At 40.8% G+C, this 16,095-nt stretch overlaps 1 protein-coding gene across 2 annotated transcripts in view; it reads left to right on the top strand.

Annotated features, from left to right (window-relative positions):
- Positions 1–16,095, top strand: part of NOSTRIN (nitric oxide synthase trafficking) — a 771,458-nt gene that overhangs the window by 372,450 nt on the left and 382,913 nt on the right. For both annotated transcript variants that reach the window (XM_069616258.1, XM_069616257.1), the window contains exon 8: positions 10,366–10,491. In XM_069616258.1, the coding sequence (XP_069472359.1) occupies positions 10,366–10,491 (126 nt within the window). The remainder of the gene's footprint in view (positions 1–10,365; positions 10,492–16,095) is intronic.

Below are 16,095 nucleotides of genomic sequence, written 5' to 3'. Positions count from 1 at the left end.
ATATCACTGGAGAATGGCAGAAAGATTAGCGGTTGTACCTCACTGCATATGCACTTTACACTACGTCATCCCGGGTATGCAGAGTTCGTCATTTATTAGGTGCAAATCAACAGCTCAATGCAGTAGTAGGCTCTTTGCAAGTGATCAACACATGATTCAAGCTGGGTGGGATGGCACAGTGTGCTCAGCACAACTCCCAATGGATATTTGTAGGCCATTTTATATATAACAGTAGGCCACGTTTTGCCCCTGCCTTTTAGAGTCTTCCTGTAATGGACCCATAATGTATAACTTTCCTTTATTTTTTTATTTTGTTTTGCAATAGCCCACATTCCAATCAATTAGTACCCACAGCAGTTTTCGACACGCTGTATTAGGGGATGCGCATTCCTAAACAAACCAAAGGATGCATTTGCAATTTACGCTTCTGTTTGTAGACAGAAAAGCAACAAGAAAAGAAACAAAATTGTCATTGGTTATCGAGCGGTTCCAAACTAGGGAAATATGTCTTTGTTCCCAGAACCAACCACTTAAAACTCCTTAACACATTTAATTATTATTTTGTTTATTTTTACCTATAGAACATTTAAAAAAAACACTGAAGGCAAAATTAATTGGCTCCTAGTCTGCACCTTTTTTGGAGTTAATCCCTCATACCTCTAAGAAGGAAAAACTATAGAGGGGAGCTGGAGAACAGGCGGTGCCACACTCTACTTGATGCAAGTGTAGAGGAGGAGCCATGTACCCCCCGCCAACTGGCCTGCCCTTCTTACCTATAGAGTGGGAACCAAAGTATGTGGTGCATGTGGAACAGTTGAACCAGCAAAGAGCAAAGCATGGACTCTGTGCAGTACCCATAAGAGTACCAGTACCTAGGAGAATTTGGGAGGCAAGGTACCCATTGAGAAATCCGTACCTGCATGCAAGACAATATGATGGCCATTTGAAAGAGATTCCTGAAGAAGCACATCAGATGAAAGGCAAGAATGAATGGTGACGTCACACAGAAAGGGATGGCGAACACAGACGAGATGCAGAGGCCAGAGAATGCAGATATTCTATAAAGGCATCAAGAAAAGTACCAAGGATAAGTGACATCCTGGGATCAAGGTGAAGAAACATGCCACGGACACAAATGAAGACATTAAGCTAGTTTATACGTGTACAGATGCCACAGAAACACAAGCAGCAAAGTAATCCTGAAAGCTAGCTTTAAGCTTTATAGTAAATAGATCATGGCAAGCGCCAATATATATATGTTTAGGCATATGGACAAATAAAAGATGGATGTTTCTACTACGCATTACAAAGCAGTGCTGAACATGAACAAGAAGGCCACACTTCAGTGTGTCGCAGTTAAAAGCTATTTTAATTACAAATGAATCTCAGCAGAAGGAGTTGGATGAGCCAAGAAGCCAAAATCTTATCAAACAGGAATTGGCTGACATTGGATAGAAATTGTGTGAAGGAACAAGAGGCTCCTGTTTAGAAGGCTTGAGCAAAACTAACGTTTTCAGAGGACTATTAAAAAAATAATATCAAATACACGAAAAGGCTTGATTTCATTGTGTCCAGTCACTTGGAAGGAAGAAATTGGACGATTGAGGTGGTCACACCTACGCACGAGGGCTGGTTGTGCCTTCACTCCTTAAAAATTCTCAGAGCACAATACAAACACAAGGCCAAACTTCAAAGCACTAATTGACACTGGACCATTGAGGAGATGATGGATTGATAAATTAATTGGTGGGAAGCTAGTGTTATAACGAGCCCACCAGCACCTGGACGTTCAGTCTGCATGCTGCTAGACGTAGGTGGAAAAGTACTGACGGGGGTTAGGATCCAACCAATTTTAGAGGACCGTGTAATCTAGGGTCCTATAGTTTGTGTAGCCAATGGAACTTGTGTATTTGGTGACGTTCATAGTGGCCATTTTGAAGGTAGTGCTTAGTTTCCCCACCTGATGTTAAGTACCCTATCACTCTCCTTCACGGTTCTATACTGATATGGAACTTATACTAGATATTGACTTACAGCCAATCACTCCCTCCAATATTTTTTGTAGTTTGCCACGTAGGTAGTGACGCAGGTCAATAAGTCACTGATGACGATGTTATGCAATATAACCTCAGTTTCTACTAAAATGAGTCGAGTAAGAGGACCGAACAAATGCTGATGTTTGTTGTACTCCCTGTTTTATAATATTGTTAATAAAACGTCACCCCTTTTGCCAAACTCCCTGAGTCGTTTTGATTATTGATGTATGAATACAATCTGCATCCCCATCCATCTCCAGGGTATTGCTACTCATTTTAAAGATCTGGGGAACCCAATTCACTTGGTTGTAGAGAGAGGATGGTTTATAAAAAAAAATCCATCGACCGTCGACATAAGTAAACTTTAGGGTCTCGGTAATATCGCACAACCTTTGCCATTCGGCTGACAGGACGTGAAGCTCCCCGTTGATAGTGGTTAGTATAAATGACAAACAATTCCTTGCAAGGAGTGTGTGAAGGTTCCCCTTAGTTTCTATAAAAATCCCCTCCCTTTTCTACGAAGAGTGGAACGGAAAACAGTTTGAAGAGGCGGTAATGGAAGCAGCAATCCCGAGGGTCTGAAGAAGAAAATATACGAATGGTGAGTAGAAACTTAGAAGTGTGGCAAATTAATGCATGCCTAGTAAAATAAAGGAAGGTAACGGAGGGAAGCGGGATAAACATAACGTAAGAGTAAGAGTGTAATAATGTATATATATGGGGATTGAGATATTGACTTTAGTGTGACCGAGCAATATAATAATTAATATTGTGTGAGAGGCCACGATAAAGCGGATACGCCCTATACCTAAGTTTTAAAGAACGTTAGAAGAAATCTTAATCTAAAATCCCATTTGTAGAAAATGGGTCCGATTTAAAATGGACCTAAAGAGATAGATTTAAGTTCCATGAGGAGCAATTTTTAGAGGGTAGGGTGAGTCTTAAAGAAAAAGATCGTAGGAAATGTTATGTGACTGGTCTGTTTGTTTTATGTGGTTTTGGAAGCATGAGGACGTCATAGTTAAAGAAAAAATGTATGATAAACTAAGAGAAGTGCGAAGTTGAGGAAAAGAAAGTGATTGTTTTAATTGTATTTGATGGCTGTGTTTCAGCAAGATTAAAGTAAAACTGTGATTAAACGAGATTGGAGCTTGCAACGAGTGGTGCTCGCTCATATGGTATAATTCTCTTGAAATGTGCCTTAATCCTGTGATCAAAAGCAAACGAGCGTTAAATAAGTTGAGAATAGACAACATGAGAATGGAGGATGTTACTCCATTAATGCATCTTTGCAAGCAGTTACCAAAACATGCACCTAAACTTAGACAGTACAGTGCAGAATGGGTCAAAGGAACCACAGGCAAAATGTTTATGCCGTGGCCACAAGGCGGATCACTATCGAAGGCAGTCTTTCAGCATATGACGACATATTTGCATGCAGCATATACTGGGAAGAAGCTAGACAAGCGCCTAGCGAGATTAGAGCTTTGGAAAATGTATCAACAAGAGAAAGATGAGGAAACTCCCTTAGATTGGATACTTAATGTATGCAAGGAGGGGGGTCAAGAGCCCTCTGGTCCACCCGCCCTGTCTAAAATAGAAGACGAGAGTAAGAAAGACAATGGGTTATACCCATTGAGGGAACTTAAAGCAGTGGCAGGGTATAGCAACCCGGTTTATGAGTCACCTACGCAAAGTAGTGAGGAAGGCCCAGAGAAGAATATTGAGAAAGATGTTATCTCTAAAGTCCAGAGGGACAAGGAGAGACGCGATAAGGAAAGAAGCGATCGAGCAAGTATATCTTTAGATGTAGGTAGAGAGATAAAGAGATGGAATGGAGAAAGAGATAAAACTGATGAGATAGCGCTCTTACAGAACAAATGGATGGGAGGTCAGATTTTGCTTAAACCCGATGGTAAAGGCATGAGGACGTAAGACAAAGGAGAGATTAAGATGAGCAAGATAAAAAAAGACAAAGAAACGGAATAACGATTGAAAGACGAAGGAGCAAAACTAAAAGATAGACAGAGACGAGAGCAGTTCTATCAAGACAAGCAAGCTAAAAACCAAGAGAGAACCTCTGATGAGCAAGAGAGGCTAGAAAGGAAAAGAATGGAAGAGGAAGAGCAGAAGTTAAGAGAAAAAAGAATACAAAGACGAAGGGATTAAGAGATTAAGAGATACGAAGGGCAAATGAAAGAAGGGATATGAAAAAGAAAGAGGAAGATAGAGTGAGAGAGGAAGCTAGAAAGCGAAGAGAATTTGACGATAATATGTAACTGTAAAGAAGACAGAGAGCACCCAATCTCAATTATATAGAGAAGCAAGTAAGAAATCCTGATCCAAAAGTAGCATGGGAAGATATAGAGGAATTCATCCCAGAATAAGAGTCATTACCAGGCCCGTCCAGAGCAAATCTAGAGGACAAGTTTGACTCGAGGAGCATTGAGGAAGCGATCGATAAAGTATACCATGAAATGAGAGCTCAAAAAGAGCCAAAGGGGAAGGGAAAAAATGACAGTTTCGAGAGCACTCAGTTGTATGACACAGAGGAAGCCTCATGTAGTGCGAGACAAAAGGAGCTGTCTTTAGACATACTGACTCTGAATAGAGATGAGGAGGAGAGAAGTTGCACAAAAGAAATGTCAGACGAAGAAAGGGAAGCCTTCCTTGGGGAAGAGAGAGATAACACATGTGGGTCTGAGGGATGTCTTTCTATGGAGAAGGAAATAAGATGGTCGGATTTACTAAGGTGTCAGAGCCATTTCCACAGTCAGAGCGACCTAGGGGACAACTCCATGGTCAGAGGGGGGAGTTGCTGTCTTATATAAGCAGGTTAAGGTTATTGCCAGGTAGACGGCGATGTGGCAATATTGTCCCTGCAGTGGACAGACAAATGATGAGAGATAAGAATGAGTTTGGGGCGTCTCAATTTCCTTTGTTAGAAAAAGGAGGGGCCAGACACCAGTATATACCGTGGCTCCAGATGGACACGGATAATATAAGATAAACTCCCAAGTTTAACTTCTGGCACTGGGCAATGGATGCAGGAATTAGAGAAAATGACTGGAGCAAACACATTGGCTATAGCGGACATTAAAGTTTGTTTAATCACCATACTTTGTGAGAGATCTGATGACGTGCGGACAAGGGCAGGGTACCCTGGTGTGACTACAGTCAGCACTGCTTACGATGGAGCACCTTTCAATAACTCTAGAGCGGCAGTCTCGACAGCGCTTCGAGTACTGAATCTGGACACGTCCGATATGGGAGCTATAAAGACGAAAAGATGAAAGAGGGAGACGATCCGTTGGTTTATATTCCACATTTTCAGGAATCTTGGGTTTTGGAAACGCATGAATCTTGGGGAAAATCTATACCAGTGTTCACATAATATACCAAGGGCTGCCAGAGCCAGTACAGAAGCAGCTCAAGAATTAGTGGGGATAGAGGCTAAACCATGGTCGGAAATTCAGCTGATTATTGCACATTACTGCAGTCTCTTGCAGAAAAAGAATTGCAAAAAAGACGATGCTCGCAAAGGTGACGTGGCAAAGTTAGTGCAGAAAAAACTATCCAAATACGCCATTGAAGGGGCAATGTTGACCAGCGTAGACTGATCAAACTCAAAGCAGACAATGAACATGCCACAAGTGAATAATCAAAGGCAGTTTGATCAAAACGATAATGGATATACTCAACAAGGAAGGGGATTTTGAGGACGAGGTTGGCAATGTTTTCAAGGGAATTGGCAGAATAATCAGGGAAGCTTTTAGAATAACCAAGGTGGGTTTCAGAATATGCAGAATGGTAATCAGAGTATGCAAAATGGGCAGGTTGGGAGACCACCACCCATATGTTGCACGTGTGGAATGACAGGGTACCTTTGTCACACATGTAGAAGTCAAGGTATGGTGAAAAATGGCCAGTTCTTAAGAGGGGGTATGTCAAATCCACCTGCATATTCGCAGCAGAATAGAGATGGATTTGCACAGAATCAAACAGTGCAGCAGCAAGCTCCAAGAGTACAGCAAGGCTTGCAACCACAGCAGGTAGCAGTCACAGCAATTGCCTATGCAGCTTTAGCAAACCACAAACACAGGTCAGTTGATGACTCCTGGAATAGGGTATGTCACTGCCAATGGAGGGAATCATTTTACATATAACGGGATGGGGCTCTAACCACAATATGACAGCTCAGTGGGAGACCTGATGTGTTCAATACTATCCGTGATGCCAAACCCTCATGAGGAACTCAGGGTGGACGTCAATATAGGAGGCAAATGACTTTCATTTTTAGTAGACATAGGTGCAACACACTCATGTATACAAAAGGGAAAATGTTCAATGTCTGGCAATGCCATGGATACTCAGGGGTTCACAGGAGCTACAAGCAGAGTTCCTTTTACTGAAGAATTACCATTTTCTATAGGAGAATTTGACATGAAGGTGCCACTGCTATATTCAAGGCAATCACCTGTCAATATATTGGGACAAGATTTAATGACTATGTTGAATATGACATGTTGAATATGACAATCCTGTTCACTGATGAAGGTATAGTGTGTTCAACACCAGGAATGCATAATGTACGCGTGTGCGAAATGATTATGGCATACGCAGGACAACTAGATATGAGAGCAATTCCATTAGAACCAGAGGTTTTCCAGTATGTAGTACGTATTCTGTTATCGTGGCTTCCAGGCCTAGCTGGCAGAAACATGAGAACACCAGATGAATTTATGTTCCGACCAAGAATACCTATGCTCGAAGTAAAGTGTCAAGTTTTTCACTTAGAGATACAAACAGCCATAGTGCGAGGGGAAATGCTTTGCTTGATGAACATGATGAGGGAGAAAAACAATGGCGCCAGTAATCGCCATCTGGGAGGGTTACAGTTTGACTGACGTCACTGATAAATATCTGTTTGAAGATCATCCATCTGATGACGAAGTAACATTCGAAATGTGCATTACTTATTGGGTAAGAGTAATTAAAAGAGAAGTTCCTCCGAAAATGATGATAGCACAAAAATGTCCCAAGTATTTTGATGAAGATCTGGCGAAAGTCCCAGTTTCATTATGGACCACTGGCCCCTATGACATAGACTTACTAAAGGGGGTTGGAGAAGTGAAGATTAAATTGAAACCCCGTGCAATTTTACCTCCTGCATGACAATATCCTATGTCCCGAGGCAAAAAAGGACATCTGAATGGGTGTACATAAGAAGCGTCCATTCTGATGTCCTTTACAGATCAGACTGCTTTTTTTTTGCTCAAGTGATGAGATGTGCTTGCGCATTTCATTTCTTGATTCCAAATAAAATAAGTTCAGAAACTGGCCCCATGAATATTTTCATTTTTTTAAAAACGTCAATTTTCGTGGGTGTTTTTGCAAAAACTGCAATTTTTGAAATTTTTTGCAAAAATGGCCGTTTTTCGCAGCATTTTGCGGGATCGCAAAATCGCTATAAGCTGGAGGGTCTGATAAGTATGGGGGGTTGTGGCGTCTAGTGCAGGATCTTTGCCAAATAAACCAAATTGTAGAGGCCGAGTTCCCTCTAGTTCCTAACCCGTCCACGATCCTATCTAATATACCTGTTGATGCATGATATTTCATGGTGATTGATTTAAAAAAAAAGGTTTTTTCAATCCCATTGCATAAAGACTCGCAGGATCCGACGTCATTTACGTTCAGACAGACTAGCCTGAAAAGCACTTGTTTACCCCAGGGGTACTATGAGTCCCTATCGATTTTGAATAGAGTCCTTCAAATGGACTTAAGCAATATTGCTTTGGAAAGCGTTGTGTTGCAATATGTAGATGACATTTTAGTTTGCAGCACCTCAGAAGAAGAGTGCAGATGCGATTCTGTGCAGCTGATGATTATACTCGCCGACAAAAGATATTAGGTTGACAAAGAAAAATTACAGTATTGTCAACAATAAATGTTGTACATAGGCCAATTGATTTTGCATGAAGGGAAAAAGGTTACTCCTGAAAGATCTGAGGCTATTTTGAAAACAGACAAGCCACACACAATAAAAAAACATGCAGAGATTTTTGGGATTATGTAACTACATCAGAGCATGAGTCTTTGACTACAGTTCAATTATAACAGGCCCTAAAGAAAGCACAGGCCATGCAAGAAAGAATTGTGTGGACTGAGGAGATGAAAGAAGGGTTTGACGATTTGAAAAAAGCAATTTGCACGGCTCCTGTTTTAGGGATTCCCAATTATGCTGAAGAATTCTTCTTGTTTTCACATACAGATGGCACTGTTAAGGCAGCAGTCCTTACACAGAGAACCACGTTGGGGTACAAGTCCCTTGCATATTACAGTGGAATTTTAGACCCACTGATGAGAGGTAATTTTCCGTGCGAACAAAGTTTAGCAGCCGCTGAGCTCGCCATAGAGAAGGCTGCAAGCATAGTGATGGGTTGTTCCATGACATTATTTGTTGAGCACGCACTATTTGCCATTTTAGATAAACCATAGCCATAATGGTACTACATGTATTTAAAATGGTAACACCTGCAAAATAGTGTGAAAGCAGTGCCTGGCAAATGCCTACCTAATACCTATACACAGGCCAAATCTGTTGGCTTTGACCATGATGGATTTTGACAGTACTTCTGTGCAAATACACGCATACTATTGCTGTTTTTAAACCATTAACTCTGTCTGGCAGGCACTTAAAGTACATCATTTGATAAAGATAGTTCAAAGAGATCTCAGGAGGATGTATTTTGGGTGGAGAGGGGCAGGTGCTGGGTGGTAAGGACCATCATAAGTAGCATAGGCATGGGAAGGCAATGGGTGTGTACATAACCAAACTACACACAAAAGCTGTGTTTTCCTCCTCACATCACATCTCTTTCCTAGATGTACTCCAACACAATAGTTTCAGTTAATAGGTGGTGGTTAACCACCACCTAATAGCAAAATTTTTAAATACTAAGTTATTAAACAACAGATATCTTTTTAACACTACTGCCATCAACAGCAAAAGTAATCAACAAATCCTATATACATATGGTTCTCTTAGAATGCCTGTGTATTGGGAACTGAACATGTGCACAGCCCTCCATACTCTGAGACCCAGTTACAGTTCTTGAAAAGGAAGACACTTGGACCTTAATGGAGTGCTTGAGATCACATCAATTATATCCTTGCATCCAAAACCTGAGAGTGTCCGAATCAGTAATTATGCATCAGTAGTACAAACATGTGTTTGCAAGGGTGAGTGTTGTGAGCAATTAAATGAACAGCAAACCCACTGTGCATTATGTTCTCAGTGATTCAAACATGCAACACTTTTATCACAGGCACATTTGTCAGACATAATGATCTGTAACCATTCGTATGTTTTCAAAATGTTCTTTTTAATTGCTTTGATGCACCTGACAACACGACTCTTGCCCACATATAAAGACACAGAGACAAAGAGGTACACAGGGAGAGAGAAAGAGAGAGAGAGAGAGAGGGAGAGAGAGAGAGAGAGAGAGGCAGAGAGAGAGAGAGAGAGAGAGAGAGAGAGAGAGAGACAGAAATCATGGCAGCAAAGACTGAGCGATAGCAAAAGAGAGAGAGCGAAAGAGGGAGAGACAACAACAGCTCTATGTTTCATATGTACAGCTAGTGTACTATCATATACTATTTACTGTGAGCTGGTATACATACATTTACGCTTTCTCATTTAGAACACTCACAGGTAGTTGCCCTCACATCAACATGTTCTTGTAACTCGGATCATAAAAAATGAAGCATAATTGCGGATAGCTTGTCCTCCAGTTATGATCAAAACTGAAATATCTTTTCTGTCCTTGTACTTATTCAGTCTTCGTAAAACATTTCCATTTCCGAATGTATGCCTTTTCACATTTAGTAAACACATCATTTAAGTTCTGCAAGAAAACCTAAATGTCCATTTGGAAAAATACAAGACAATCCATTTCTGTAGTCATGCCCTGTCTTAAAAAAATGCAGGAAAACTTAAACTACTTGCATCTTTTTTAAACATACATTTTACAATCTATTCAGGAGGAAGAGGGGGCACTGTGTATGAGCAAAGAAATGGTTATTGCAGAATGTACCTAGAATGTATCATGCAACGCCCTTTATAAGATACAACATTTTGTTTCAGAAACCTCAAGCACATTTTCATACGATCATCTCGAAGGTCTGCACTGTAGGAGCAACATTCCCGACGTGCCTAGAGTTTGTCCTGGACATCATCATTTTAGCCAATTACTGATGAGTGTATTTGTTGAATATGTGGTCACTTATCATGGTGCAGAATTTCACCTTTGAAATGTATATTTTCCAGCTCCTTGATAAACTAAAAAAGTCGGCAGAGATCTTGACAAAAAAGGACGACGACTACTACAGGGAGAATATTGAAGGCCTAGCGACCAGACTAAGATGGGAGACCTCGCTGGAGAACTGGTACCAGGCAAGTATATGCCAGTAAGGATGTCTATGCATTTAGCTTATACAGTGGCATAGAGCTCGCTTATTCCTGACTAATTCTTTTTTTTATTGTAGAACTGCCGTTAGAATTAGCGTAAAGCCATTGTTCAAACCCAATCCAAATCTCAAATTTACCTCCATGCATGGTTACCATAGCTCTTATTTCCGAGTGTGTGGCAGAGAAAAGCACAGCTGCAAGGTTGATAGAAGAGCTTCCCCCGGCAGTATAGCTCAGCGTCAACGTGCTCGCCTTGGAAACAAGATGACACGAAGCAACACAGGTTCGATCCACGGGTCCGTGCTTAGAAACCTCTGGGTGTTAAGCATTATAAATACGCAACTAAGAGACATATTCCTGTAAAAGCGCCTTGATGCCCCTGGGCTGTGTGAGCGCTTTAAAAATGCAAATAAAAAAAATAAATGATAGAAGAGCTTCACTTTCTTAAACAGTCTTCATGGCGCCTCATTGTGAGTTCACCAGAAGAGAATAATCTCGCAACCCGACACGTTAGGGAGAAAAGAACTCACAATCTGGCCTTTAACTAGTGCACACGTAACTGGATACTGACTGGACTTTGAAATCCATATTGTGGAATTTTGATTGGCATGCTCTTTTCATGACTTAAAAATGAACACATGTGGGATACGGTGGAGGAGGAAAGCCTGGCAGCAGGACCATAAACCTACTTTAGTGCAGTAGAGATTCAAAGGGCGGAAGGGGGCTTGGTATTGGGATGAGGACTTCAGTCCAGTGATTTACTCTTTCAGTTTTGTTCCACCTCTGTGGTCATTGCTGCCACCTGCAGCATGTTGTAGCTTGGCACTCTCTGGGGCAAAGAGGGGCCCCTCACTGATATTCAGGTTAAGTAATTCAAAAGAGAAATTCTGATGCATAGAGCAGGTGTGAACTTGAAGTTGAAAGCTCATTGGACAGTGGCCCCCCAAAAGATCCATGGAAGCTGGAAAAGGAAAGGGGCAGGAATAAGACACATCCATGAAGGGCAGATTTCACCTTTCACCTACTACAATGCCTAAAAGACGCTTTTCTGACACTATTATCAGGTGGAAGGGCATGCCTTCTATCCCCGTCGACATTAGGGTGTATGTTAGGCCATACTTGGATTGTGAGCTGTAATCGGGCAGATTTGCCCCTCGCTTGCCTACAGATTAACTTCCAGGCCTCACCCGCTGCATCAAGGACCCTGTTGTTTCACTTATTAGACCATATCTAGCAGAAGTTTGTTTTCCAATACTTTATTAGCACCCCGGGCGGCAGGAGCAACCAATTAGATTGCTTGGATCATGGAATGAATCCCACGATCCAAGCCCGTGATCCAAGCAACCTGACAGCTGCTTCCCCTGCCCCACCATCTTCCCTCCATCCTCCCTTCCCTTTAATATTAGTTTAGCCCCAATTCTCCTCCCTAGCCCCAGTTACCTGTTTACTGTAACGTCGCAGGCCGCCACCGCCGCAGCTTCACTCTGTCTGCCTGCTGCGGCTGACATGAAAATGGAAGAAGGGCGCTGCATGGAACCGCACCATTCAACTCTGCGGTGGCCATCTTATATAAGTATTTTCTTTCAATGAACGGTATGCCACAAGGCGTCCAGGTCATTGAATGAAAATACTTTGTTCTTAGCAACCGCGACCCCAGATGTGAAAACCGTGGTGCAAATAGCAATAATCACCTGTTCCAAGCACTGGAACGGGTAAAAACAGCAGCATGGACCCTCATTTTAAGGCCCTCGCTAAGCTCTGGCCTTTAACTCTGGCCCCTGGCCATTATCACCCCTTCCAGCCCTTGAAATGGGTAATTATTAGTTAATTAACAGAAACACCTCTATTAACCAGCACCTTCCCGGGTAATAAATATTAGCATTTCTGTAAATAAAATGCTGGATAACTAAGTTTAAAAGTCTAATGGCAAAACAGTCTGGAAGTTATAGAGTGCTGCGTAAGAGCTATTGGGCCTGATTTACAAAGCCTGTGTCAATGGGATTGCGCCATTGTAAAATGCTTCTGTAAATCAGGCCCATTAGGTCTGGAATAATGTTCTATTTTTTTCTCTGCTTCCAGTTCTTAGCTGGTTTACTTTGTTATCTGGCACCATTGATTGCTCCATTTGGTGACACATAATACATTTTCTAATTTAGTAAGAGCGCAGTCACTGTTCCACTGGTTTAATATGGAACACCATATGAAATCTAAGGCCTTCTGACTCACATTCCTGTGCGTATTGATGTCTCTCTATTACATGTCCACAAAGGAACTGTGATCTAGCTCTGGGAAAATACAGGTGGTCCAAAAAATAGGAGTGGCCTGAGAGGCGCGAGGATTCGCAGTGAGAGGTCTCACACTTTGACACCATCCTTGACTACAAAATCATGACTGCAAAAACTATGCCGAATTCAAGAGGACCTTTAAAGTGCCACTGCTTCTTGCTGCCTTGGTATTAGCTACTGTGTTAAGATTGGCACCAATCATGAGCTTCATTTCTCAGTTCGGTCATGATAGGTGTAAGCACTCACGCCCTTGGCCACGTCTCGCAGGCCTAGTAGTGTTTCTTATTGGTTTCTCTAAATCACATAATGTTCCGCTACAAGGTGTTCACTAAACCTTTTTACAACATGCAATTTTATGTGTTAATATTTTGCCATCTTGGCAGATTTTTGCTCAATAATTGAATTCTACACAAAGGTTATGTTTCCATACGTACAATATGCTAGTTGGCCTCAACTACATCAATATGATGGTGAACATCAATAAACAACCTTTAAAATAAATCTGTGGTATTTCTGAAATACTTCTGGCGGTATTCCAGGATTAGTACAGTGTTAGCACTGGCAATGGTGCTAACACTGAATTGGGTGGACTTTGAGACCTACCACTGGCGGTGGTGGCAAATTCCTTCAGTGGTATTTCTACAAAAAAATACATCCAACTTGTAACGATCCCTTTGGTTCGAGAACTATATTCTCTGTATGGGATCTCTGAGCATTTTGTGGTGCTTCTGATGGAATTGCCGTTTGGGGCCTTTCCCCAGAGGAAATTTCATTTTTTCGAAATTTCGTTTTATAAAAAACGAAATCATGGCCAGAAAAGTTGTTTCTTGTCCCTTTAAATTTCGTTTTTCCCCCAAAACGAAATTTCAATGAAAAACAATATGTTCACTGCAAAAAAAAATGGAAATGCCAAAAGTGCACCAGAAAAGGTAGAAGATCACTGTTACTCTGCCAAGATTCTCACTGACCCCTGTTAGCAACCACACAAAGCAGACTTTAATGCAATTCTATATACCATATGCTTTGCTGCATACCTGACATTGTAATCCATTAAAATAATAAACATACAAATGTATTGACAAGAAATATGGGGCTGTAAGAGATTTGTTTGGGTTATATCTAGTATTGTGTGGTATTCTTCTATCGTGGTATCTTGTGGTAGTTTGTTATGGTGGTATACTTATAGTGGTGAGTCTAATTTCCGAATACTGCCTAATATTTCACGATGGTCACCAACAGTAAACAAATACTGGACTAAATACACTCTGAATAAATGGCTCATGCCCTCCTGTGATGTTTTATCTACAAGATCACTGTTATATGCCCTTTTGGCTGTATATATATATATATATGTATATATATATATATATATATATATATTATATATAAAGCATGCAAATGCGAAAACAAAACATTCATTCAGCCTCTCTTTTTTACTGTGATTAACTTTGCTTTGAGATTTCTTAGCACACGTTCTAACTCTCTAGGCACGACAAACTAATGAGACTGAAATGCAGAAAAAATACCATGAGACTAAATTACCTTTTGAATTTATATTTTTGTCATAAAATTGAAATATGAGTGACACGTGCACCCACATTGTAATTCACAACATAAGCACAGTTTTTCCTGCAATGGATTTCAATGCTCTGTCTGCAGTAATCTGCAAAGCTCTGCCAAATCAACCTTGACTTTGGCAGTATGAATACACTTTGACTTGCAGCAAAACGTAGAGAAATACAAACACAGTTTTACATGCATGTTTAACTTCTCATTGTAATGCAGTGCCTACAAATGAACTGAATTATCTAATCTGTGCTAAATAGTATTCACTTCACACGTACCGCAATTAACCTCAGAATTACCTAGGTTAAGCTGGCAATATTCCCCGAGTTAGCTTGGCAGTGACCCAGGTTAATTCATAGATAAGGTCGCTCGAGACTTTGCAGCTCTTCTAAAGATTGCCAACCCAGGAGAGAGACAGCCTCAGCCCAGTAGACAGTCAGCCCAGGAACCAGCCTTCTGCTCCCTTCGTCAGTGAGTGCAAGAATGGCTCACCTACTCTGCCTCAAACCCTTTTCATAAAACCCCCTATCATTCAAAAGCACCTCCCTTTGACAAGATCATCACACTAAAACATCACGTCATTTCCTCTGTTCCTTTCACATTGTACTAACTGCATTGCTGAAGAGAAAATGATACATCTTTATTGCACTTCCTGCTCCAATACAATGGGATATATTTAGGAACAGACCTTCACATTCCTCAGTTTACAACACAGATTCAGCCTGCACGTTTAAATCGTTTCTCTTTTCCATTTCCAGAGCATCATGTGTTTTGCTCGATCTGCATCCAACTTATATTATGGACTAATTTGCACTAAATGTTATTATAAGAATCAGTTACATTTAAATGAGGTTGGGTTAATTAGTATATTAGTTTCATGTTAGTATTATTTTTTTTAATGCAACTCAGGCCATTAAAATAGCACCATGAAGCAAAGTGATAATTTTCCAGTATGTGTTCTGTGCATTTGCATCTATTCAGATTCAACCGGAGACTCTTACTCTTGAGTCCATCTATGAGTCCCACACCTTCACCCTATTTACAATTCAAACCTCCCCTTACATGTGAATGATGAAATCCGGAGTCTGGATGTTAAAATGTGGAGCCTACATTCTTCCTACAGGGCGTTGTAAATCATTCCCATCAATAATTGCAAGGGTGCACTGCCTATGCAGTCACCCTCTGCCAATTATATCTTTATAGTTTCACAGTTAAACCACTTGTCATCTTGGTACATTAGAAGTCTGTCGATCATTCCCATAGAATGTTAGAAGCCTCAGGGCCTGAGTTTCAAAGCACTTTGAAATGGGATTTCTCCATTGTAAAATGCATTTATAAATGAGGCCCTTAATCTTTGTCGATGGCTGGGGGTGTCCCATACCATTCAGATGGGATATCTATTACGCCAGAGCTTGAAAGGTGTCATTATCATTGTTCTCTGCATGCCGATTCACAGCCATCACCCTTTTTAATCTTGATTGTATCTAAACATAACACATTATTGTGATGATGGATTTTTACTTAGGCTGTGCTGCTTTTAAGTTTTATGTTTCTTTTTTTTCTCTTCAATTTAGTTCGTCTCTACTATCATAGAACTCCATCATTTCCAGGTGTTGCTATTTGCTAACATAATTCCCGACTTTTTCTCTAACTTCCCTTACATTCCAGTCAAAGGCCTGATTTTCTAAAACATTTTACATAAACATATCTTTTTGAACTTTGCCTGTAATTATAGTGC

Source organism: Ambystoma mexicanum, chromosome 9, assembly GCF_040938575.1.
Source record: "Ambystoma mexicanum isolate Mex_15411 chromosome 9, UKY_AmexF1_1, whole genome shotgun sequence".
Taxonomy (NCBI): Eukaryota; Metazoa; Chordata; class Amphibia; order Caudata; family Ambystomatidae; genus Ambystoma; species Ambystoma mexicanum.
This window is presented reverse-complemented; position numbering and strand designations above follow the sequence as displayed.